This window comes from Cryptomeria japonica, chromosome 10 (assembly GCF_030272615.1).
Source record: "Cryptomeria japonica chromosome 10, Sugi_1.0, whole genome shotgun sequence".
Classification (NCBI taxonomy): domain Eukaryota; kingdom Viridiplantae; phylum Streptophyta; class Pinopsida; order Cupressales; family Cupressaceae; genus Cryptomeria; species Cryptomeria japonica.
In genome coordinates, this window is record NC_081414.1 from 475,957,178 (window position 1) to 475,981,369 (window position 24,192).

Here is a 24,192-nt window from a genome sequence, read left to right on the forward strand (position 1 = left end):
TAAATCGAAATTCTATAAGTTAGACCATAGAGTACATGATTTTATCTAATTATAACATAATGAATTTTCTAAAACATAAGTGGATTCCCAGAAATTTTGTAAATTGCTATAAAGTAAATAATTTATTCCATTTGATGACATTAACTAGGATAGAATCAATGTCCTTAAGTCTAGAATGTGTTGTGATTTGTCATTTGTATATATTTTCTTATCATTTGCAATAGTTCACAAGAAATACTTTTTCTAGAAGTTATGATCTAGAATATATTTGTACACTTCATGTTCTATGAAATTTATGCACTTCATGTTCTTTATTTTTCACAATTGACAAGCCATGACCACAGTCTTGTAGGTGATTTTGGTTTTGATCCCTTGGAGCTTGGAAAAGATCCAAAAAACCTAAAATGGTATGTTCAGGCAGAACTTATTCATGCCCGGTTTGCAATGGCTGGTGTGGCAGGCATTCTTTTTACTGATGTAAGTAGAATCTTGAATATTATTGCTTATATGTTATAGTTTATTTTCTCATGACAATCATCAAACATGATGAGCTCAAGTGTGTAAAAGCTTAAGAGATTTCATAAGGCAGTCCTAAGTTCAAATTCAAAGAAATATGATTAAGTGTTAAAAATTGGGTAAAATATGGTTGTAGTCATCTTGCCGAGTGCAACTTACCCCAACATAATGTATGAACGAAGGATTTTAATAACGCCCATGAGGCCAAAGCAGCCTATGGAACCCATGGACAGTGTACACCTCAAAAAAATCAAGGCACCAGGACCTTAATCATTATGTAACCTCTTCTTAAGATCTGCTCTTTTGCAGTGAATTTGGATCAATAGATTTGCTGTTTTTTCGAGTTTTGTTTCTTCAAACAAAGTGTTTAATTGTCCATTTTCAAAATGTCTTCATAAATGACACGGATGTCACTGTATGCCAAGCATTCCATGAAAAAATGCCACTCCATCTCTACTGCTCCTGTGTTGCAAAATAGACATATTCTCTTTTCCCATTCTTCTTTAGATATCATCCATCTACCTATTTCACACTTCAAGTGGTGGGAGCTGGTCCTTAACTGAGCCATTAGTATTTTTTCTTTCCATTTAATATTCATTCCTATGTAGGCTTTTTCTTCATGATCTCCTGTGGGGTTGAATTCTGTGATATAATAGATTTTTTTTACGTCCATCTTGTTGTCCATAAATTGCTCTTGAATTTTTCCTTCACAATTTTTTTTTTTCTTCATTGGTGTCTGGGTATTCTTGTATACTCATGTCCCCTTTTTTCATCCATTTGTCATTTTGTTTCATCCATGTGTTCTTCCTTCTATCTAGTCTTTCCTCCATAATCAACTTAGGCCAACAATGGTTTTCCATATTTTGAGTCTTCTTTAGATAACTTACCAAGTGAACCATCACTAAAGCTTCCAAAGGATAGGTGCTGGTTTCTGCCAATAGAATCTTATATGGGACAAGAGTTTTAATTTGGAACTACTTATGATTAGATGTTTTCAAATTCTTTCTAATTGTCTCCATTTCTGATTTGACATACGGCTGCCCCAAATTTCACATCCGTATAGAATCACCGGAGTGACTAGCAAACTAGAAAGTAAAAAGCATCCTCTTGGTTTTTCCAATCCCATAACTCTTCATTTCTACACCTATTTTGTAGCGAGTACAATGCTTTCCATCCTCCTTGAGTTCTTTTTGCTCTACACGTTTCCCAATTACGCTTGTTGTGAAAATCGAGCCCAAGATATTTGTACTCATTCACCACTTCCAATGGATTGCCTTCAAAGAGAAAGTCATTTTGTGTCTTTTTATTTCTTCTCAAAGAGAAGATCATCACTTTGGTCTTGCTAATATTCACTTGCATCCCTACTTGCTGACAAAAGGCTTCAAGCATCTTCAGGTGTTCTCTCAGCCCCTTGGCAGTTTTGGCAATTAAGATGAGATCATCCACATATAGAAGTAACTTTATTATATAATTAGCCAACTAGACTCCTCTACTAGCATTGTTTAGCCATTCTTCTAACATATCAATATATAGCCCAAACAACGTTGGGGAAAGTGGGCAGCCTTGTTTGACACCAATATCACTGCCAAAACATATTGAAATTCCATCTGAAGTTCTGATTTTAGCCTTGACCTACTCATATAGCCTATGTATAGTAGCCCTAAGCACATTTGGAACTTCCAATTCTTCCATCCTATTCCATAGTTTGTCTTGTGTACCATATCAAAAGGCTTTTCTAAAGTCTAGAAAGCAGCAAAAAGCCTCGCCCCGTTGGGTATTCCATATTTTTTCAACCAAGAACCTAAGTGTAACACCATGGTTTATAGTAGAATGTTTTGGTCTAAAGCTAGTCTATCCTTTGGCTCTTTTTCCTTCTACTTTTGCCCAGCTACTAATCCTACGTTCAATCATGCTTCTAAACAACTTCCAAGAAGGGGTTGACCATGATAGTGCAATAATTTGATGGATTGTTTATATTGCCACTTTTGTGAAGAGGGATCACAACGCTGGTTGTCCAATTTTGTGAAGATGATACTAAGTGCAATTAATGGACAAATTTGATCAAAGAGATAACCTTACAGTTTAGTAGTGGCATCTAAGCTGGAGGTTACCCCATAAGAGGAATTTACCAATCAATTTTTTTATTTTATCCTTTTAAATCCCAAAATCATTTAAAAAAGGTATGTTCACTTTTCAACAACCTTTTCCTAAAATATAACATTTTTTTAGAGTCTGATATATTCTAGTTTGGATAACTTGTCTTTTGCTTTCCATTATTTGTAGAGATCGAACTATCAATAATCTGATGTGTAAATTAGTTTCTCGACCTAAAGTGAAAATTTGTTTACATTATGGGTGTGGCCTAAAACATAAAGATAACTGTGCTTGTTACAATTTCATTTAAAAAATTAGTTATCAACTTCATAGTTAGTTGCTTCCTCATATTTACTTATTGTCTTGGTTTTTTTTGTTCTTTCATCCTTCAGGATAGTTTTCTTGTGTTAGGTTTAGTTGAAATAAACAATGAAGCACAAAGCCTTAGTCTAATTAACTTTAAAGACAAAATAAGCTGAATTCAAGTGGGGTGACAATTTGGCCCTTGAAAAGGGTCTGTTGTGGTGAGTTGTCAGAATTTTGTATTTCTAGAGATCATTTCTTGAATACATAAATGGCATCGTAGGAGCAAAGGACGTAAAGGTATAGATAGATTGGGTAATTGGTTACTAGCTTGGAATAACCTATTAGGAAAGGAAATTTAACATACACACATCTAAAGAAGATTCCACCTTGAACAGTCTAGTTTGCCACTCCCATAGACTGATCCTTAGAAAGCAATGGGTGGTTTCCAATCCCAGAGGATACTTAAAAAAGAAATATAAATAAAAGGGGACATGTTGTATATGTACATATGCAAGAAAACAATTAGGTTGAATTGGGTAACCTCTATAGGAATAGAACAAAAGAGGAGAGAATACAATTCTCTTCTCTTTTGCTCTAGTAGTGATGATGGATCATGAAAAATTTACACAGTCATGGCCATAAATGCTTGATTTGTAGTAGAGCAATGTTGTGAGGGAATTCAAAGTAACTCCATTGCAGGTATGGACGCTTGGCTACGAGTAGAGCAATGCTTAGTTAATGGATATATGTCTGTTTGGACAAGTAAAAATGAGAAGAAACCCTTCCAAAAATAGACCAATGTCCATTTAGGATTAGCTCTAAAAAGAATGATATTAAAGTAGCACTGTTTGTTCAAATGTCAAATCGTGAGAATACTTTGTTATCCATGCATTGCTTCTCTCTTGAAATGGTTATCCTAATATGGTCCATTTATCTTCCCTAATATTTTTTTTCTTTTCTTTTCATGTTGTTGATGTTTTATATGTATTTAAGGTTGTGAAACTACAAATTCTAGTTTCTAAAAATGCTGACACATTTTTTTGTAGAGTTGCCAATTGTTGTTTCTTAGCATGACCCAATGAAAATTTACGACCCTTGAAACATTTGAATTTTGAACCTCCTAAGGTGTATGCCTTGCTTGGAACTAAACCTCAAATTCAAGTTAGTTTAGGAGAGAAAGCATCACAAGATTGCAATATCAGATGATCAAGTTCCAGCAACATTCAAGCATTCATGTGCAACATAAGTCCCCTTGTGATTCCAGCATTATCACATCAAACCATTGAGCTTATCCGTGAGTCAAGGCCTGACAGTAGAAACCTTCGAGTCTTCCAATTCATCACATAGTTTAACATTTGGGAAGATTTTTCTCAAGAGAGGATAAGATACCTTGGTATTTTATTTTGTGTTTGAGATGCATAGAAAACACATCAACAAATAGGTACGACCAGCTTAAGGAAGGTGAAAATCTGCCACAAAATCTGCAATAAACTCTTCTTTACTCCCTTCTTTGAATTCCTCAAATCTGCTCTAATGTTATGTGCTCAATATTGAAGATACAAATCAAACTATGAAGCCTAGCTGTGATTCCTGAGTGAAATCACCAATAAATCCACCAGTTTGGATCTTTCACTAACAAAGAAGATGTTCTCTGCAAGGGTTTTCGTCCTCACAAAGCTACAAGATGAATAACTTCAATTTAGCTTAATTCTGAGTTTAATATCTGTAGTGTCGTAAATTGTATCCTTTACAATTTCATGCTCATTTGGGTCTCACTTTTGTGATTCTCCTTCCTTGCCCTGATTATGCTTGATTGTGCTCAAGACAAGGTTAAATATGAGGTCTCTACTCTTTGCTGTTGTTTCCTAACCCTGTTCCAGCCTAAGAGGATTGGACTAGCGTGCTAGGCACCTTAGTCTAGCTAAAAGGGGCCCAAATTTGAACCCTCTAACGGTTGGAAAAAGTTGAGTGGGAAAAGATACATGATGTCAACCTTCTTTGAAGTTTTCAACATGTTTCGTGAGGTTGAGTATAAAAGCAAGTCTTATCTCCTAATTTGAGACATCTCTCCACAATTTTCCCAATTCAATTCCAAGTGAGCAAGCAATCAAGCATCTTCATGGAAGTCAAGGAGAGGTCAAGTATTTAGATTTTCAAGCATTCAAGATGGCATTCATGATCATGTTTTCTATAAAGGAATGCATGATCTTCCACCTAGCAACATCAACCTTTCATGAAGACTTCAAGGCAAGGAGATTCATTAGCAAACATTTCAACTTAGCATTTCGTTTCAAATCTAGCCTCCCCTCTACAAGGGTAAGCTCTTTTTTATATCAATTCTTCATTATAGGGTTAATTCCAAACCAGGGTTTTGACCTAGGCAAACCCCTATAAAGTATAAACCCAACACCATTTTCCTCTCTTGTGTGTGTAGGTTTCAGGTTTAGCAAAGAAGGACTATAGATTCTAAAAGTGTAGCTTGAGACAAAGAGATCTAGACTTTGAAGAAGCAGAAAACCATGGACATTGTGGCTTAGCCACATAGTCGGGCACTTTTCTAGACGGAATTTCAAGGAGACAATTTGAGCAACATCCTAATCCCGAATCTGCTTACAATATTTGCATTAAACACCTTCAAGACAGGGATGCCTAGATACATAGTACAGTACTTTTAGGCTCAAATTATAGACAGGTTCCTTTTTTATGCCTGTTTCTAGATTTGTTCTGAACAATTTTGCATCTTTAGCCCTAGTTATTCAATTTCATCATTCTATCTTATCAATTCATATCAAAGCACTAAAAGGAAGCAACCAACCATTGTGCCCAACTTTCCCAAGGGTTTGTAGTTGGGCCTATTGGTTGTTTTCCCAATGTATGTTTAGTTTGTATGTTTAGAATAGTGAACCCCATTCCACCACGTTACAATATCAAATCCGTGCATAATCAAAATGAGCTCCAAAAATGCCTTATAAAGGCCTCCAAAAGCCCACACCCACTTAAAGATTTTCTCTTTTTAATTTTAATTTAATATTTCCTTATAACTCCCAACTTAAGCGCCCACTTCAAAAAGAGCATTTTATTTAATATTTGAAAAGACGCCTTATACCACCTTGAGCACTCACTTAGACAATATATTAAATTAAATAATGCTAAAGTTAAATCTTTAGTTTAACTTTAACATTTTAATGTTTCTTAAATTAATTGCTCTGAACCACATTAATTGCCAAGATGTCAACATCAAATGCATATACTGACATTCCCAAAATAGTACTGCCAACCAACCAAGTCGGTGTTTACATTGTGACTTACTCAAAATAGTAAAAATGGACAGATTGTTCGAATCCACTCTAGAAAAGGTCATAACGCAAGTCCCAACCAACTGAGCTCGAAACAACAGCTATCATCGCCGAATAAACAGGAATAAACGGTCACCTTTAGTACCATAATCCTAACTCATTAGCCTATGAGAACCCACTAAATAGGCTAAAAGTCACCAAGTTGATAGTGCTTAGGAAGGGGACATTACAAAATAACTATGAAAAATCGTGAGTTTTCACTTGAGCTTAATGCATTTTCTCCTTGGTGTTCTTTCCTTATGTGTTTGTCACTTACTTGGTTGAGATTTTACCTTGGTTCTATTAGCTCTTTTAAGGTTTTAACTTTTACATTCCTTTTTTTTAGGTTTTACTCTTCTCGATACCACTCCATAACAATTTTAGGCTTAGTTTTCCACATTTATTGTCTTCTATGGTTATGCCATTTGAAAAGTGTGACACCCTCACTTAATTGAACCAAATTCCTAATTGTCACTATTTTGGACTGAGTTATGCTTTCATCCATCTTTTTTCATTTCCAAGGACAACCACTTTTAGTAGCTATTGCATTCTATTAACTTGTGGCATAATTATTGATCCTTATGTGATTCTTTCTTGGGCATGGTTTGTGACTAGATTGGCTACCTTAGCATGTTTTTGAGCTGGCCTAGCCAACTAGAAAGTGAGATTGGCTACCTTAGCATGATTTTCCTTAAGCTGATGTATCACTTGAATGGAGTTTACATAATCATTTTGCCAATTTGGTATCAAGTTTTGAGTATTTGACCATTCTTTTTTTTTTTTTTCAATGCTTGAACATATTACCAATCGGATAACTTCTTTACCTCACTTTTTATACTTGAGTCTAATAGTTAGGAGTTTCTCCATTTTTTGCTTGGCATAGGGGTTACCTTGAACAATTTGCAAAGATGTTAGTTGAAAACCAAGTCTAGAACAAAAATATTTTGCAACTTGAGAAGAGAGAAACTTAATTAGCATTGACAATGTGACTAGAAAGAACAAATTGTAGGCAAATTTTGCTAGGGTACCGACATGCATACCAATAAGTCCCCAAAAAGTGATATTGGTAATAGAAGTGGCCACCCATGAATGGTAGACATTAAGATAGGAGGATGCACAAAATAAGATGTTTTGATAAAGAGAGTTGATTTTGGTGAAATATATTCTCCTTTTGTAAAATTATGCTTTATTAGATTCCTACTTTTTGTTGCTATTGCTTATGATTTAGTAGAAGAGAAAATGGATGTTAAAACCTTTTTTTTGCATGGAGATCTTAAAAAGGATATTTATATGAATAGATTGATGGTTTTGTGGTGAAAGGAAAAGATAATCTAGTTTGCCAGTTGAAGTGGACTTTGTCTAGTTTGAAGTATTCGCCTTGAATGTGGTATCAAAAGTTCAATGTTTTCACATTACAACCTAGGTTTTTATATATATATATATTTGCAAGGAGTGAGAAGGATTATTGTGTTTATTTAAAATTGATTGATGATTAATTACTAATCATTGCTTTCTATGTTGACGATATGTTGTTTTTGATAATAAGGGTATGATTAGGGAGCTCAAAACTAATATTTCTGGTGTGTTTGATATTAAGGATTTAGGTGCTGGTAAATGTATCTTGGGGATGAAAAGTAATTGAGATGGGGTTCACAAAAAGTTTTGGCTCTATCAAAAAAAGTAGGTGGAGTCTATTTTGCAATGGTTTTCTACACAGGATTGTAAGCCAATGAGTACTCTTTTGCTTGTTGGTACTAAGTTATCTTTGGACTGATATCTTAAGTTAGATAATGATTTTGTGGATATAGATAATATTTCTTATGCTACTTCCGTACATAGCATTATGTTCAATGGTATGTACTAGACTAGAGATTGCCCAAGCAATGGGGGTTCTTAACAAATTTATGTATAACCTTGGTAAAGAGCATTGAAATTATTTAATATTGATGTTTTCATAAGACTGGTGACGTGGGATTGGATATACAAGGCTTTGTTGACTCAAATTGGGTTGATGATTTGGATAGGAGTGGGTCCACAAGTGGTTGTGTTCACTCTATTTGGAGGAGCTATTGATTGGATGAATAAGAGACAACCCATGATTCCTTTGTGCACTACAAAAACAAAGTATATTGCTGCTAAACATTCTTGTAAGGAGATGATTTAGTTATAGAGGTTATATATTGGTTTTGATTGTAGGAATGTAAGGATCAATTGTGATAGAGTGCTATTCGTTTGATGAAGAATCCCTTGTACCATGTTTGTACTAAGCATCTAGATGTTGAAAATCATTTCATTTGCCAAATCATTAAAGATGGTAGGGTAATAATATAGAAGGTGGACGCTTTGGATAATGATTCATATTTTCTTACAAAACTAATAAGCATGGTTAAATTTTGCAGGTGTAGGGAGGCTATGGACCTTGCCTCTTCTCATACTTGGTTCATTTTATGTTTCCTATTATATCATTGCAATGTAAATATCAATTGGGAGGATGTTAGGATATAGTGTGCTATTCACTTGCAATCCTATATATAATGTTGTTGTCTCCAACCATCTTGGATGGGGTACTTGGGATATTGTTGTAGTGGCACTGAATAAGAATGCTATGAAAAAGTGTCAACAATGGAAGTTCCAATCATCATTTATGAATTCCATTGTCTTTCTCTCATTAGAACAAGGGAGTTACAGTGCCAAGAGTGGAGCATCTTATTATAATTGGTAGGGCCCTTATTAGTTGCCATCTTCATCATGGAGCACCATACTTAGGAATTGTACCTATTGGGAGTTATGGGTCAAAGATACTATAATAATTGATATACCTTGAGAAATTATGTAATTACATAATGTGGTGTGGGTTTTTGCTTGTGAACCATGGTTTGGTAGCTATTAGTTTTTGGAACCACTTGTGGTTTCCTATTTCCCTTAGCTCTATAAATTGGAGCATGAGATAGAGGTTACATAGTGCTATGTAGATGAAGTACTATGATGTTGCTCGAATGTTGTTAGACTAAAGAGTAGAGTAAATTGTATTGATGTGCTTGCTTTGTTAAGATCAATACAAACTTAGTTTCTCTTTGGTGGTGGATTTTTTTTCTTGAAAGGATTTCTCTAAGTATATTTGATGTTACGTGTTCTTGTTGATTTCAGTTTGTTTCTACACGTGTTTTTCATGTTATATTTTAGATTTGATGGTTAATCACATGCTAAACTAATTGGTTAATTGGATTTCAACACTTTATGCATATTTTTTTCTTGTATCTATCTACCTTGTTCTCAACAATCCCTCTATTCCAAAATACTGACTGGTAAAAATAGTTGTGCCCAAAAAATAACAGTTTGATGCATGAGCACCTAGTGTGATTCTTGATGTAGTCCTTTTCTTTCAAACGTGATGGATCTTCTGAAGAAAACCAGTCACCATGAGACTTCACCAAACAATCTTGGGACTCAAGTTTGGTGAGATCTGCAGAAACAAGGCATATTAAACTCTAGGTCCTGTTGTGGACAATTTCACCAATTCTAGCCATTTGTTCCAATCAGCAAGTAGAGATTTGTTGCCTAGGGTTTCAACAAAACTGATACTGAAACCCTTAAATATAGACTTGACTAAACCCTAGCCTTACTTCCGCTATATATCCTCTTTCAGTGGCTGAAACTATTACTTTCAAAATTTTGATTCAACAACCTGAACGCCTGGCTGGCTGAATATGATCATTTGCATCAACAAAACCCTAATACCAAACCTTGCAAAACATTCTTGAAGAAGCTAGAAGGACCTCCTTTAAAAAGGTCTAACCCAGGACTTGATGATGCCATCAACAAAATATGCAGACAAATATAAACATCAGCTATGTGCATGGCTGCAACATTTTGCTGACTTTCTCTATCCTAATGACTGCAAACTCTTATGAAAAAATTGCAGCTCAAACTACTCAAAATCAGTGACATGTGCCTGAAAATAGGGATATGATGAAGTTGCATAAGCTGCCATTAGACATCCTGAAAGAACTGCTGTGATAGGTGACTAAAAACACTGTTATTGTAACTTTGAGAGTGTTGATCATAGAAATCCCACAATATCAACTAACCATACTTTTGAGTTATACCTTTCAATGCTTCAATTCTGCCATGAAAAACCAGGTTAAGTGCTTGTTGTAACTATCTTGGCCTCTTAACACATGGGAAAACAACCTGGGTGTACATTTCTTACCCTCAAACCAGTCAGACTCGTGAAAACTTAAAAACAGTTCAAGCACGCTTTTCCTGCATATCTGTCACTTAAATGATGTTTTTACAAATCTAGCTGTGCCTTTCAGGGGGTTGTGCCACTTAATGTCACTCCTTTAAGTCTTACTGAACCTCTCAGTCATTCCTGCCTTTTAAAACTTCACAAAACACATCCAAGTGCACCCTTTTGACTGCTTTGTTACATTGAAAGTGAACTCGTCTGTGTGTTTCCATTATATGGACCTAGGTGCATTTTTATAATACTCCTGCCACTTAAAAGCTGATATTTCTCTCTCAGGCCCATTTTTCTTCAATTATGCTGCTAAAAGGGTATCTTGTCCTCCTAGATGCTCAATTCTTATGCCTTAGTCATTTAAATGTTACCCAGGTGCCTATTTTGATAACGTATGTCACCTAAGAGTAGATATAACATGCTAAGTGCACATTTTCCTTACCATAGTCACTTGAACTCATCCTGTTTTTCTCAGGAACACTTAAGGCTCTTCTAGCCACTTATAACATGGACAAGTGCCTGTTTTTCTCATCTATGTCACTAAACTCTGTTTGGGTATGCCTTTTGTAGGTTCATGTTACTTATCAACAGTCCTAGGCATGCTTTTCTGTCATTGCTGCCACTTAGGTGTTTGTTTTCATTGCTCCAAGCATGCCTAGACATCGCATCTACCATTTAAGTTTTTCTACTCTCTCTTAGGCATGTATTATGGGCATCCTTGTCAATTAAACCATGTCTTTGTTTTCCCAAGTAGACATCATTCTTGCCTTTGTTATGAACACCTTGTCCAATTCATGTTTGGTGCCCGCTTCATATGCTACTGCCATTTACTCTTGGTTGTCATCTGCAAAGAGCTTCATCTTGTCTTTTGCCATGACATATTATTCAAAGAGTTGCTCCTCAAGGATTCTTATCACTTTCAAAGGCATTTGATCTGCTTTCAACTTCTCTTAGACCAACAACACACTGAGATCACAAATTTCTTTTATTTGCTTTGCAGATACTTTTGAAAGACAAAATAAGCACAGTTTCAAACCTTAAAGGGATAACCATGACACTTAGTTCTAATTGGCAACAGTTTTGACTAGCAAACATGATAAAACATGACAAAATGGCCTTTCAAAGATGATTTTTGTAGGGGTGTAACATAGTAGATAAATGTTGATGCAGGGGCATCTTGCTCTTGCAATTTCTGGTTTTATTTCTATTGTGGAAATTTTGGTTTTTGTTTCTTGTTCAGAGTTGGGTGTTATTTATTTTATGTTGCAGCATATCTCAAGTCTCCAGTTACTCCTGTCGCCTTGGAAAACAGAAAGCAAGGGAGCGTCCTGTCTCCTGTCGCCCGAGTGACAAGAAGTTATTTTGAAAAGGGACTTAACTTTTTTTGGTCGTTATTCTCTCCAAACCCGACAGTGTTACTTGTCAGTTTGCATCGATAGTTAGGCAGTTGTTTTGGGATAGAAGTCGAACGTTCCAAGGAGGAATCGAAGGGACAAAAAATCGGGTAATGGTTGGAAATCCCAAGCGACTGGTAAACTATATGAAGGCGGCCGATAGTTGGAGAAACAGTTGGACAGTGAATGTGTAACCATGGAAGCCATATGCAGAGGAGACATCGGTCGTAGGAATAAATGCCTTGAAGTTTCAGTTGACTATTGAAGACGATTGTTAAATGCTGTCAATGTAATGATTGTGGAACCTCTGTAATTGATAAAACATAACAGTGGACATTTGTTCGATTTCCTGTCACAAATCAATAGTGGAGTTTTGGACTTGAAATTCTTCCTGTCTCTCTGAATGTGTATGAAACTGGGGAGCATTTGTTTGTTCTTAATTTTGGTTAAAATAAATCTATTCTTTGTTTCTTGTTAAAACAATTTGTTTGCACTAAGAAGGGTTGATTGAATTGTGTTTGAAAGGTGTATTTGGTTAAGTGGCCAGTGAGGCTTGCCATCACATGTTTTAATTGTTTACCGTTTATGCACGTTTCACAAATGAGTAGTTTTGTGTTAAAGAAAAAAACCTTTTTTCTTTAAAACCGTTTCATGTTAGATATATGCACATTTGTGGTTGTCTGAGAGTTTCATGCTATAAAATTACTGTAGATCTTTTTTAAAGTTTTGCATCATTCCTATATCATGTTGAGAACTGGTAAAAGGTGAAGCATACAGTTTGTAAAAGCCGTGTGGAATTGCATGTTGTTAAATCTGTGAATGGATTTGCCTAAAAAAGGAATCTTATTTTCCTTTGACTTTTATTAAATTTCGCAGTAGTGTGGTTAATAGTTTAAATTGTTTTTTATTTATTTTAGTTTCAACTTGTAAACTGAGAATTCTTACTGTCTAAACAACTTTGTACTACTGATATGGTTGCATACACAAATAACTAGGCATAGTGGCAACCCTGCAGTGTAGCCTTAGATTGATTGGTAGTCAAGCAACATGATATTCTTGCTAGTCTGAGAAGATTTATCTTTGACAATTGGAAAGATTCCTTGTAGTGGCATAATGCTACTGCTATATTAATTGAAGAATTAAAAAGAGCCAATATAGCTGCAGGAAGACTTCTTCCCCCTAGGTCAAACAACACAAAGTGGCAATTAAATGTGTTGAAAGGAGAAATATTGACATATCCAGAATCCCTTTTGAGTTAGGAGTCATTTAATGAACTATTCCCACAACCACCTTCGACAGTGGAACAAGAACCTTGGATTGGGTAAAACCCCTTTGCAAGAGGAGTGTCTGAATCATTGAAATGATGCTTGCATTTGAAAAGATTTTTCAGCAGGCACTGGTATCCAATTACTAATAGTTAAAAATCATCTGGAAGAGTCTCAAAAGATATTCCACATCCCTAAGAGAAAAATGATGTGCTTGCAATTGATGTAGTAGCAAGTTAATTAAGAAAGGGAGAATCAAAGTGAGAATGGGTCCATGCAAGTCTTCTGCAGTACAAGCATATTTCATTGAAGTAGATTGGCTGGAAACTCAAGTTTTATGAGCCTTCCAGATTACTATGAAGATTGGTGCAGTAGGTTATGTATTCAAATTACCAAATTAAGTTGCATGCACAATGTTTTTCACGTGTCTTGTCTTAAGAAGAAATTGGGTGTGTATGCTCTTGTTGAAACATATTTCCTGTACAAGGTTACTGGTCTAATATTTTGCAAACTTCAGAGTTAGGGATCGGGATATGTGTTCATCTTTGAGCCAGTCTTATTAATTGCTTCTATTAATTTTGTTCATGTAATTGATGAAGCTAGTTGACTAGTATGTGTTGGTAATTGGAAATATATATTTTTCATCTTTTTTATTCAAGTTGTAGAAGTTGAGAAGGATTGAAACAAATATCAGAAATAGTTGTGCTGAAGTCTCTTGATATGTTGATTATGAATACATAGACCTAATTTTTGCAGTTAAAGAGTATTAGACTTAGTATCCTGAAGTTTCCAATAGTACATGTTATATATTTGTAGTGTAGGATGAAAGAAAATAATTCTTTAACTTGTAACATAATAAGGAATTTTTACTGATAGAACTTAGGGTTTTCAATGGTGCCTGCCAGAATATTTGAGAATTTAAGGTACCGGTCTTCTTTTTGCCCTTGCTGTACAGTTACTTCGTCTAGCTGGGTTGAAAAACATACCTCTATGGTATGAGGCAGGTGCTACAAAGTTTGAGTTTGCTAATACAGAGACCCTCTTTATTGTTCAACTCATTTTGATGGGGTAAGCTACTCTTCAGATTATGGTTTTCTCTAGAACTTTTATCTCACTTCAGATTCTTGGTAGTTCAAGTAAAGCATGACAGTACTAGTTCAAGTAAACATAAAAAGCTTACTAGATAAAGTCTGAAATTCCCTTATAGCACATGTATCCATCAAACTTGGGAACAAGGGCTGTTCAGTTAAATGATTGATGTTCTGCCTATAATATCCGCTATTTCAGTATTTTATATGATTAATGATACACACAGTGGTTATCTTCTGTCCAATCTATTTGAGAAACACTACCTACTAAAACAGATGTTGCATCTTCAATTGAGGATTAGAAATTTTTATGAAGGCTGGTAATTTTGAGAATGTATTCAGTGTGATCCGCTCAACAATTTGGCTACAACTTGTCCATAAATGCCTGTTGTTTAATGCTTCAGATGGTTCAGATTAGTATCTTTGTAGTTTGTAGATGTACTGTATAGTTTTGCATTCTTTCTGATATTATGCCAATGCTCCTTTTGTTTTTTCTGTCATACACAAAGACTTCGCTTATATAACACCATTTTTCGTTTTTTAATATAGATGTGTGTCTTTATCAGAATAAAATAGGATCGCATTCTAGTATTTACCATCCAATCAATCTGTTGCAGATTTGTAGAAACTAAAAGATACATGGATTTTCTCGATCCTGGTTCTCAAGCTATGGAAGGCACATTTTTTGGTTTGGAGCCAGCTCTTGAGGGTCTTGAAATTGGGTGAGTTGCAGTAATTAAGAGAGAGAGAGAGAGAGAGGGGTGGGGAAAAGGGGGAGAGAGAGGTGGGCTGTGTGGGTGTTTTTGAACACTCGCGTTTGCATACATGTTAAACTATTTGAAAATCTTTTTTCATAGTATGCAACTCACCAGTCAATTTCTAATTACTTTTTAAATAATAGGTATCCAGGTGGACCTCTTTTCAATCCTATTGGGTTGGCACGAGATGTTAGAAAATCCCAACTTTTGAAGCTCAAAGAGATAAAAAATGGTATATGTTCACCTTCTTTGATATTTTAATTCAACATTTTTGCTAGGCCCAGGAGAGGTGATTCAGTTTTTTTATAGCTGATTCAATTATGTGGTTGGTGCAGGTCGGTTGGCTATGGTTGCTATGGTTGGAATTATGGTACAAGCTTCTGTAACACATACTGGTCCTATTGACAATCTTGTCACTCACCTATCAAATCCTTGGCATAACACCATCATTCAAAATCTTGCAAATAACGGGGCTTGATTTTGCTTTGAAGTGATATGAATTCTTGATTAAAGTGAAAACTCACTAGAAAATGATTTTGGGATGATTGGTTTTCTATCTTCGACAAGAAAGGTAATAAATATGGGGATTTTGATTGGTAAACAAATCTTGGAAGATTTTTTTCTTCTATAATTGCAGTTAACAAACTTGATCTGTTACCAAAAGGATGCTTGAATTTGAAGAAGAAAATTCAAATTTGTCACTTGCTTAAAGGTCGATAGAAGTAATAAAAGCTAGGTATATAATTTACTTCTGAAGAATCTTACCCATCTAATGATTTTCCAAGTTTAAATATTAACAATAATACCTATAGATTGAGTAATTGAGGGACACAATTGCTGTACAATTCATTTGCATTATACCCAACATTTTATATCAACAAAGTTTTGATCAGATAAAGTGAGAAATGCCCAAACCCATATACAAAGAACAGTCTAAATTAAAATAAGATGCGCACATTGAAATTAAATGCCATTGAGAAGGACATAAGGTATGGATAATGAATCTATTGATTTTAGATAATTCTGAAACTCTATATATAATCTTACAGTCTTGTAGTGTTGAATTTATATTCGATTATTTAACATAGAATGCAATGTTAATTAGTTTATTTATGTTTCAGAAATTGATGTGCTGAAATGTATTTAACTTATTTTGAACATGACTTAGTTTAAATATGGCGTACTTGGTAAATATATATGTTATTATTAGTTCTTTCTAACCGATGTGAATTTTGTCTGTAATTTATCTCAAGAGTGGATTTTTTCTTTGTTTATAGCCATGAAAAATTAAGATAAAGAAGTTTTTCATTGATTAGGTTCTAAGAGTGGATTTTTTCTTTGTTTATGGCCATGAATAATTAAGATAAGATGATTTTCAGTGATTAGGTTCTAAGAGATGTTTTGACATACCATATGATGCTTTAAAATGCTACGTCTTTGTCAGGGCCTATTCGGTTGTTGATTATTAGTAAGTGTTTATGCAATGGTTTAATGAACTTGACCAACCCTATATCTTGACAATACTAACCTTAATGTAGGAAGGATCCCTAAAGTAATTTTGGTACTATTGTTGAAGTGTATTATCTAGATAAATATGGTTTATTTGCATACAATTATTTAAGTTAAATAGAATAATTTGAGGATACACTATCTCTAACCCTACACTTCATATTACTTCTCACATTACAATATGTTGATATTAATGATAGGTCAAAACTAGGGTAAAAATTGATATAGTTTTAATATTTAGTAATAAAATTTTAGTTTGGTCTATTTGTCGATCCAAAGCATAAACTTGTGAAAGGTATTGTGACTATATGTACAAGCGTTGTACGTAGTGAGGTGAGTGTGGATGAAATGCAACTATTCTAATGAAAACAAAAATATTCTTTTGAAACTAGTACAAATATTATATTTTTTTTTCTATAAATTGCTACAAGAACTATAAATGATACTGCTATAAGGATTGTGCAAGTCATTGTAGGAACTATGTCGGCTACAAGCTTGCAATATACTATAAAGATTGCATGCAAGTGATAGGACCTGTAGCTTTCACCCCACAAAAAAAAACTATAATATAACTTATTTAGAAAAAATAATGATCACAAATTCATTGCCAAATTAGAATATTGTAGATATAGAATTATAAAATAAACTAATAATAACATAACATATTAAATCAAATACAAAAGATCGTCGCTAGAACATTTTGAGAGTGGACCATCCTCTTCATCTATGCAGGAATGTTCTACTATAACATTGGTAAATATTCAAAATAGAAGCTAGGGGAGAGGGACCAGTAGGTGATAGGGGTACCAATACATGTTATAGTACATGGACACTTTTAGAGCAATAGTGGTGCCCTAAAAATGTCATGTCAATGCTTATCCCAAAAAAAGTACCTCTAAAATTCAAAAACAAAACTAATGATGTGATGCCACATCAGCACACAAGTAAACACGACTTAGTGCACACCTATGGGTCTTATGACAATTAGGGACCATTTTGGACACCTTCACAAAAATGCATGTTGATGTGGCATCATATTTAACCATGTGGACTTGAAATTTTGTTTTTAAGTTGGGGACTTGACAAGTAAGATGTTGTGTAAAATTGATTTTTTTTAAAAATGTCCATATATGATTTTGAGAAGCATGAAGTTAGGGTGAGCATGTTTTGGCTCCTCTCCTCTATTACAAATATTATTTTAAAAAAAAAAATCTACATTCTTTTCTTTTTTGCTATTTTTTGGACTTACAATGTTACATCTCCATTCTCTCTCTTTCCTATGATATTTACTATTTTTTGGACTTACATTGTTACATCTCCATTCTCTCTCTTTCCTACTATATTTACTATGGCCTATATAGTTCTTTGAAACACATAGCTTAAGACAAACATATCAAAATATATAGAGTTCATTTGACTTGTAGCTAACAATTCTCCTTAGAATAGTGTTGGCAAGAGACACTATACTGGTAAAGATTCGTGCATGTAGATTGTTTAGGGGTTGTCATTGATGGCAACTCAGTTAATAAACTCTATTTGCTATATGCAGATTTGATCTACCAGAAGTCACATTGATCATAAGGCATAAGTCGGGAAGGTGGAACTCAATTACCGGTAGAATATGAGATCTTTGTGCATATCTTGTTATTGGTGATGTAATTTTGGTTGCGGTGATTAAGGTAGTTGATCCATGATTTGAGGCAACTTACTTTGCAATTCCAGCCTTCGATGTCGATACTAGTGCAAGATTCAAGGACCGGTATTCGGTGATTTCGGAAGAACAAAGCTATCTTTGGGTATGATGGTTGCGGTATTGTTGGGATGATTTCGGTGATTGTCGGTGAGTTCGAGGAGTTTGTGCCGACGTGTATGAAGCCTGTTATCATATTGTTTAGGTCCAGATATGCATTGGTGGTCGGATTGAGCTGACATGCTACTACACATTTCATATTTTGCAGTTCTGTGAAGCTGACTTGGTTGTGATCTATTTTGTTGGTGCAGATATATAATGTCGATCCAGATTATCATTTTATGCATATTTTTTTGTGATTGTGGGTGTGTAGTATGCGAATGAGCATCAGAATGTAGAATTGGTGCTTCGGTAAATGATTGTGCGGTAGAATAGGGCAGAAAGACAGAGTGCTATCAGACAACCATATTGTGCTTAACCGGAACTGATCTTTGGCATTTGTAGATGCTATATTCCAATTCAGTCATTGTAGTTACTCTTATATAACATATTGTAGCACAATGAGTCCTCCGGGGTGATTACCCTTCATTGTAATTGAGTAGTGAGCTCTAAGCAATGTGCTTGAATGCAAGTGCATTCCACTTTATGTAATATTATCATACTCCAGGCCAAAGTATAATAATATTGTGGGTTCAAATCCCAACGTGGTTTTTCCCTTTTCGGGTTTCCACGTAAAAATTTTGGTGTTATGGTTGTTTGGTTGTTTGCTTTGAGTTTTTGCATTAAACTTTCTTATGCATCTGGTGGTTTAAGAATCAGTTTAATAAACTTGTAAATTGCAGAACACTGATTCACCCCCTCCCCTCTCAGTGTTCATTGATTTCAACAATTGGTATTAGAGCCTGGTTCCTTCGAGGAAGCCTAACATCTCGAGGAAGATCCAAAAGATTGAATCAATGGACTCCGGTTTGCAGAGACGACTTAGTGTGGCACTTGAAGATCTTGATGCAGTAAGAAAAGAAGTAAGTTCCCTAAAAATAAACCTGAATGCAATAAAGGACTTCATTGAGACACTTAAAGATCAAGTGAGCACATCTAGAGAAAAGAGAAAGGAGCTGATGGACAAACTGAAGGAAAAAGAAGAACAAAGCATTGACAATCAAACCCTACAAGACAAGACAAATGGATGTGAGAAGCTGGCTAGAGAGAATGCAGTCTTGAAGAATGAAATGCAATCTATTGTAATGAAGCTGACCAAGGAGATTGAAGACCAGAAGAAGAATGAAGAAACCCTGACTCAATAAACTATTCTTTTGAATCTAGTACAAATATTATAAATATTTTTTCTATAAATTACTACAAGAACTATAAATGATAGTATTATAAGGATTGTGCAAGTCATTGTAGGAACTATGTGGGCTACAAGCTTGTAATCTACTATAAAGATTGCACGCAAGTGATAGGACCTGTAGCTTTCACCCCATAAAAAATACTATAATATAACTTATTTAAAAAAAATAATGGTCACAAATTCATTGCCAAATTAGAATATTGTAGATATAGAATTATAAAATAAACTAATAATGACATAACATATTAAATAAAAAACAAAAGATCATTGCTAGAACATTTTGAGAGTGGGCCATCCTCTTCATCTATGCAAGAATGTTCTACTATAACTTTGGTAAATATTCAAAATACAAGCTAGGGGAGAGGGACTATTAGGTAATAGGGGTACCAATACATGTTATAGTACATGGACACTTTTAGAGGAATAGTGGTGCCCTAAAAATGTCATGTCAATGCTTATCCCCCAAAAAGTACCTCTAAAATTCAAAAACAAAACCAATGATGTGATGCCACATAAGCGCACAAATAAACATGACTTAGTGCACACCTATGGGTCTTATGACAATTTGGGACCATTTTGGACACCTTCACAAAAATGCATGGTGATGTGGCATCATATTTAACCATGTGGACTTGAAATTTTGTTTTTAAGTTGGGGACTTAACAAGTAAGCTCGTGTAAAATTGATTTTTTTAACAATGTCCATATATGATTTTGAGAAGCGTGAAGTTAGGGTGAGCATGTTTTGGCTCCTCTCCCCTATTACATTTATTATTTTCTCAAAAACAAATCTACATTCTTTTCTTTTTTGCTATTTTTTGGACTTACAATGTTACATCTGCATTCTCTCTCTTTCCTATGATATTTACTATTTTTTGGACTTACATTGTTACATCTCCATTCTCTCTCTTTCCTACTATATTTACTATGGCTTATATAGTTCTTTGAAACACAGCTTAAGACAAACATATCAAAATATATAGAGTTTATTTGACTTGTATATAACAATTCTACTTAGAATAGTGTTGGCAAGAGACACTATACCGATAAAGATTCGTGCATATAGATTGCTTAGGGGTTGTCATTGATGGCAACTCAGTCAATAAACTCTATTTGGTATATGCAGATTTGATCTATCGGAAGTCACATTGATCATTAGGCATAAGTCTGGAAGGTGGAACTCAATTACCAACAGAATATGAGATCATTATGCATATCTTATTATTGGTGATGTAATTTTTGTTGCGGTGATTAAGGTAGTTGATTCTTGATTTGAGGTAGCTTACTTTGCAATACCAGCCTTCAGTGTCGATACTAGGGAAACATTCAAGGTCCAGTATCCGGTGATTCTGGAAGAACAAAGCTATCTTTGGGTATGATGGTTGCAGTATAGTTGGGATGATTTAAGTGATTGTTGGTGAGTTTGAGGAGTTTGTGCCGACAATTATGAAGCCTGTTATCATATTGTTTAGGTCCAGATATGCATTGGCAGTTGGATTGAGCCGACATGTTACTACATGTTTCATATTTTATAGTTCTGTAAAGCCGACTTGGTTGTGATCTATTTTGTTGGTGCAAATATATGATGTCAATCTAGATGATCATTTTATGCATGTTTTTTTGTGACTGTGGGTGTGTAGTATGCGAATGAGCATCAAAATGTAGAATTGATGCTCCGGTAAATGACTGTGCAGCAGAACAGGGAAGAAAGACAGAGTGCTATCAGATTGTCATATTGTGCTTAACCGGATCTGATCTTTGGCATTTGTAGATGCTATATTCCAGTTCAGTCATTGTAATTACTCTTATATAACATATTGTAGGACAATGAGTCCTTCGGGGTGATTACCCTTCATTGTAATTGAGCAGTGAGCTCTAGGCAGTGTGCTTGAATGCAAGTGCATTCCACTTTATGTAATATTATCATACTCTTGGCCAAATTATAATAATATTGTGGGTTCAAATCCCATCGTGGTGTTTCCCTTTCCGGGTTTCCACGTAAAATTTTTGGTGTTATGGTTGTTTGGTTGTTTGCTTTGAGTTTTTGCATTATACTTTCTTATGCATCCAGTAAGAATTGGTTTAATAAACTTGTAAATTCTAGAACACTGATTCACCCCCCTCTCCTCTCAGTGTTCATTGATTCCAACAATTGGTATCAGAGTCTGGTTCCTTCGAGGAAGCCTAACAGCTCGAGGAAGATCCAGAAGATTGAATCAAAGGACTCCGGTTTGCAGAGACAACTTAGTGTGGCACTTGAAGATCTTGATGCAACAAGAAAAGAAGAAAGTTCCCTGAAAAGAAACTTGAATGTAGCTGAGGACTTAATTGAGACACTTAAAGATCTAGTGAGAACATCTAGAGAAAAGAGAAAGGAGCTGATGGACAAACTGAAGGAAAAAGAAGAACAAAACATTGACAATCAAATCCTACAAGACAAGACGGATGAATGTGAGAAGATGGCTAGAGAGAATGCAATCTATTGTAATGAAGTTGACCAAGGAGATTGAAGACCGGAAGAAGAATAAAAAATCCCTGACTCAGTCACTGAAGGAGAGATCTGATGAATGTTACAGATTGACGTATGAGAATGATCGGTTGAAGCTTGAGTTGGTGCAAACAAAAAATTATGGACAAGAGCTTGAAAGGCAAATCACAATTCTGAGAGATGAGCTTTCTACTGCGAATGAGTACAAAGAAAAATTCTAAGCTAGTTCAGCCTAGTTGGATGAGATGCTAGAAAGTCAGAGACATGGGAAAGACATGTGAGGACTTGGATTTAAGAAAGGAAAATCCTTCGGTTCTGGTAAGAGAAATCAACATAAGAACAGAAAACCTTTGGTAAGACAACCTGATGCCTATAAATTTAATGGTAAATATTTTGTTTGTGGTAAATTCGGTCACATGGAGAGTCAATGCAGAAGTAGGATTAATAATGGGATGATGAATAATATGATGAACAATGGTTCCACCTTTACCGGTCAATGTTTCATATGCAACAAATTTGGTCATAAGTCAAACATGTGCAGAACAGTGATAAAAAATTCTCAAAATAAGAGGTGTTATGCTTGTGGAATGTTTGGACATATCTCTAACCAATGCAGGATGAGACCTAATCAGATGAACTTTAGGCCTATGCAAATGAATGTTGTCTGATATGCATGCAACAAATCCGATCACATTGTAAAATTCTGCAGAAACAAAAACATGAGTAACAATGGCCCATTGAACAAGAACAATTCAGATGAAAAAGGAAAAGCTAAGGTGGAAGAGATCATAGATCATCATAAGAAGATGTGGGTAAACAAGGAAGATTCAAATGTGCAGAACGACTCCACACCTGAATCCGGTGTTGGAACCTCATCCGGTAACTAGGGCACTTTGGCCTTAGGGGGAGTTTTACATGTAAAATCTTCAAGACCCCCTCTTTGAGATTTGTAATCGATTGCAAAAGATTGCAAAAGATCAAGATCAGTTATGCATATGATATCCGAAAGAACCATGGCAATTTGAGATTCTGGTGGAATATTTCATGAAAAACAAGGTATCTTGAAGCTTTTAGGGTTATGCATTTATTGCAACTAAAAGTTAGGTTTTCTGGGGATAAAAAGGCATTTCTCTATTCATCCTTCACAATGTAAACAAAGAGAAAAGAGAAGAGTAGCAGAGCAAAAGTGACATAGAAGTGAAATCCGAGCTTGTAGCGATCCGACAGAGACTCCTTGCATCCAGTTGTGATTGAAAAGGTATTTATCCGTTTTCGAAGCTATCAATTCATACCCTAAATTCAAAATGGCATCATCCTCTGGCATTGCAACGCCACTTGTTGAAATTACTGAGAGAGCTAGGCCCGTTTTCAAGAAACATTTGTTTAAGTCAGGTGAAGACGATTTGAATGGAGCATGTTCCTCTGTACCGTACAAAGTGTTGCACAATGAAGACATTAGGGCATACATACATTGCAACATCGATGAATTAGGTAATTCAAACATGTTATCTCTGTATGCTAAGCACATGGTTGATGATTTTGGAAATTTAAAATCAGATTTCAAGAATTTGGAGGAAAAGGGTTTTATTCAGTTTCTACACTTTCTGGTATTTGACAAGCCCGAATGGGTGAGGTATGTTCTAAGCCAAATTCACTATGGATTTCTATGGCTGGACAAACCCCACAAGATCACAAAATATGTCATTCAAGCAGTAACCTGTTTGAATGCTACTAGTGAAGTTCCTGGACTTCGGAATGTGAAGAACACCACTGTAATGGAGGCAACCAGTTCCAAGCATGACAACCGGTCAATCACCATTAATTATATTGTGGAATTTGATGTAAGATATGCTTCAATGGTTACTGGTTACAAGGTTTATCAGTCAAGTAGACAAAATTCAGTATCCAGTACTGCTATTTATGCAACTTATCATATGCTCAAAGAAAACAAGAAGTATGACTTGTGCATAGTGCTTCTTAGCGAGCTAATGAGCAACATAAAGAAGATCAAACAAGACAAGAAGCATGTGTTCAAATTTGGTTCCTTGATAATTTGATTGGCACTGTATTTCCTGAATGAGATCCCCAGTATTGGAAAGGTTCGATGGGCATATGATAAATTGGTGGCAACTCAAATTAAAGAAGGTTTGCAGGGTTTG

General features: G+C 35.1%; 1 protein-coding gene across 1 annotated transcript; it reads left to right on the top strand.

Annotated features, from left to right (window-relative positions):
* The first annotated feature begins 253 nt into the window (after positions 1-253).
* Positions 254-15,699, top strand: LOC131063369 (photosystem I chlorophyll a/b-binding protein 5, chloroplastic). The gene is made up of 5 exons (XM_057997155.1): positions 254-477; positions 14,106-14,218; positions 14,856-14,960; positions 15,140-15,228; positions 15,332-15,699. The coding sequence occupies exons 1-5, from the start codon at positions 280-282 to the stop codon at positions 15,472-15,474; spliced, it is 648 nt and encodes a 215-aa protein (XP_057853138.1). The 5' UTR covers positions 254-279; the 3' UTR covers positions 15,475-15,699.
* Positions 15,700-24,192: the final 8,493 nt, after the last annotated feature.

Coding starts and splice junctions, on each gene's coding strand:
- LOC131063369 (XM_057997155.1), top strand. CDS start 280: ATGTTCTATGAAATTTATGCACTTCATGTTCTTTATTTTTCACAATTG. Junction 14,219..14,855: donor GTTCAACTCATTTTGATGGG/GTAAGCTACTCT, acceptor AATCTGTTGCAG/ATTTGTAGAAACTAAAAGAT. Junction 14,961..15,139: donor CTTGAGGGTCTTGAAATTGG/GTGAGTTGCAGT, acceptor TTTAAATAATAG/GTATCCAGGTGGACCTCTTT.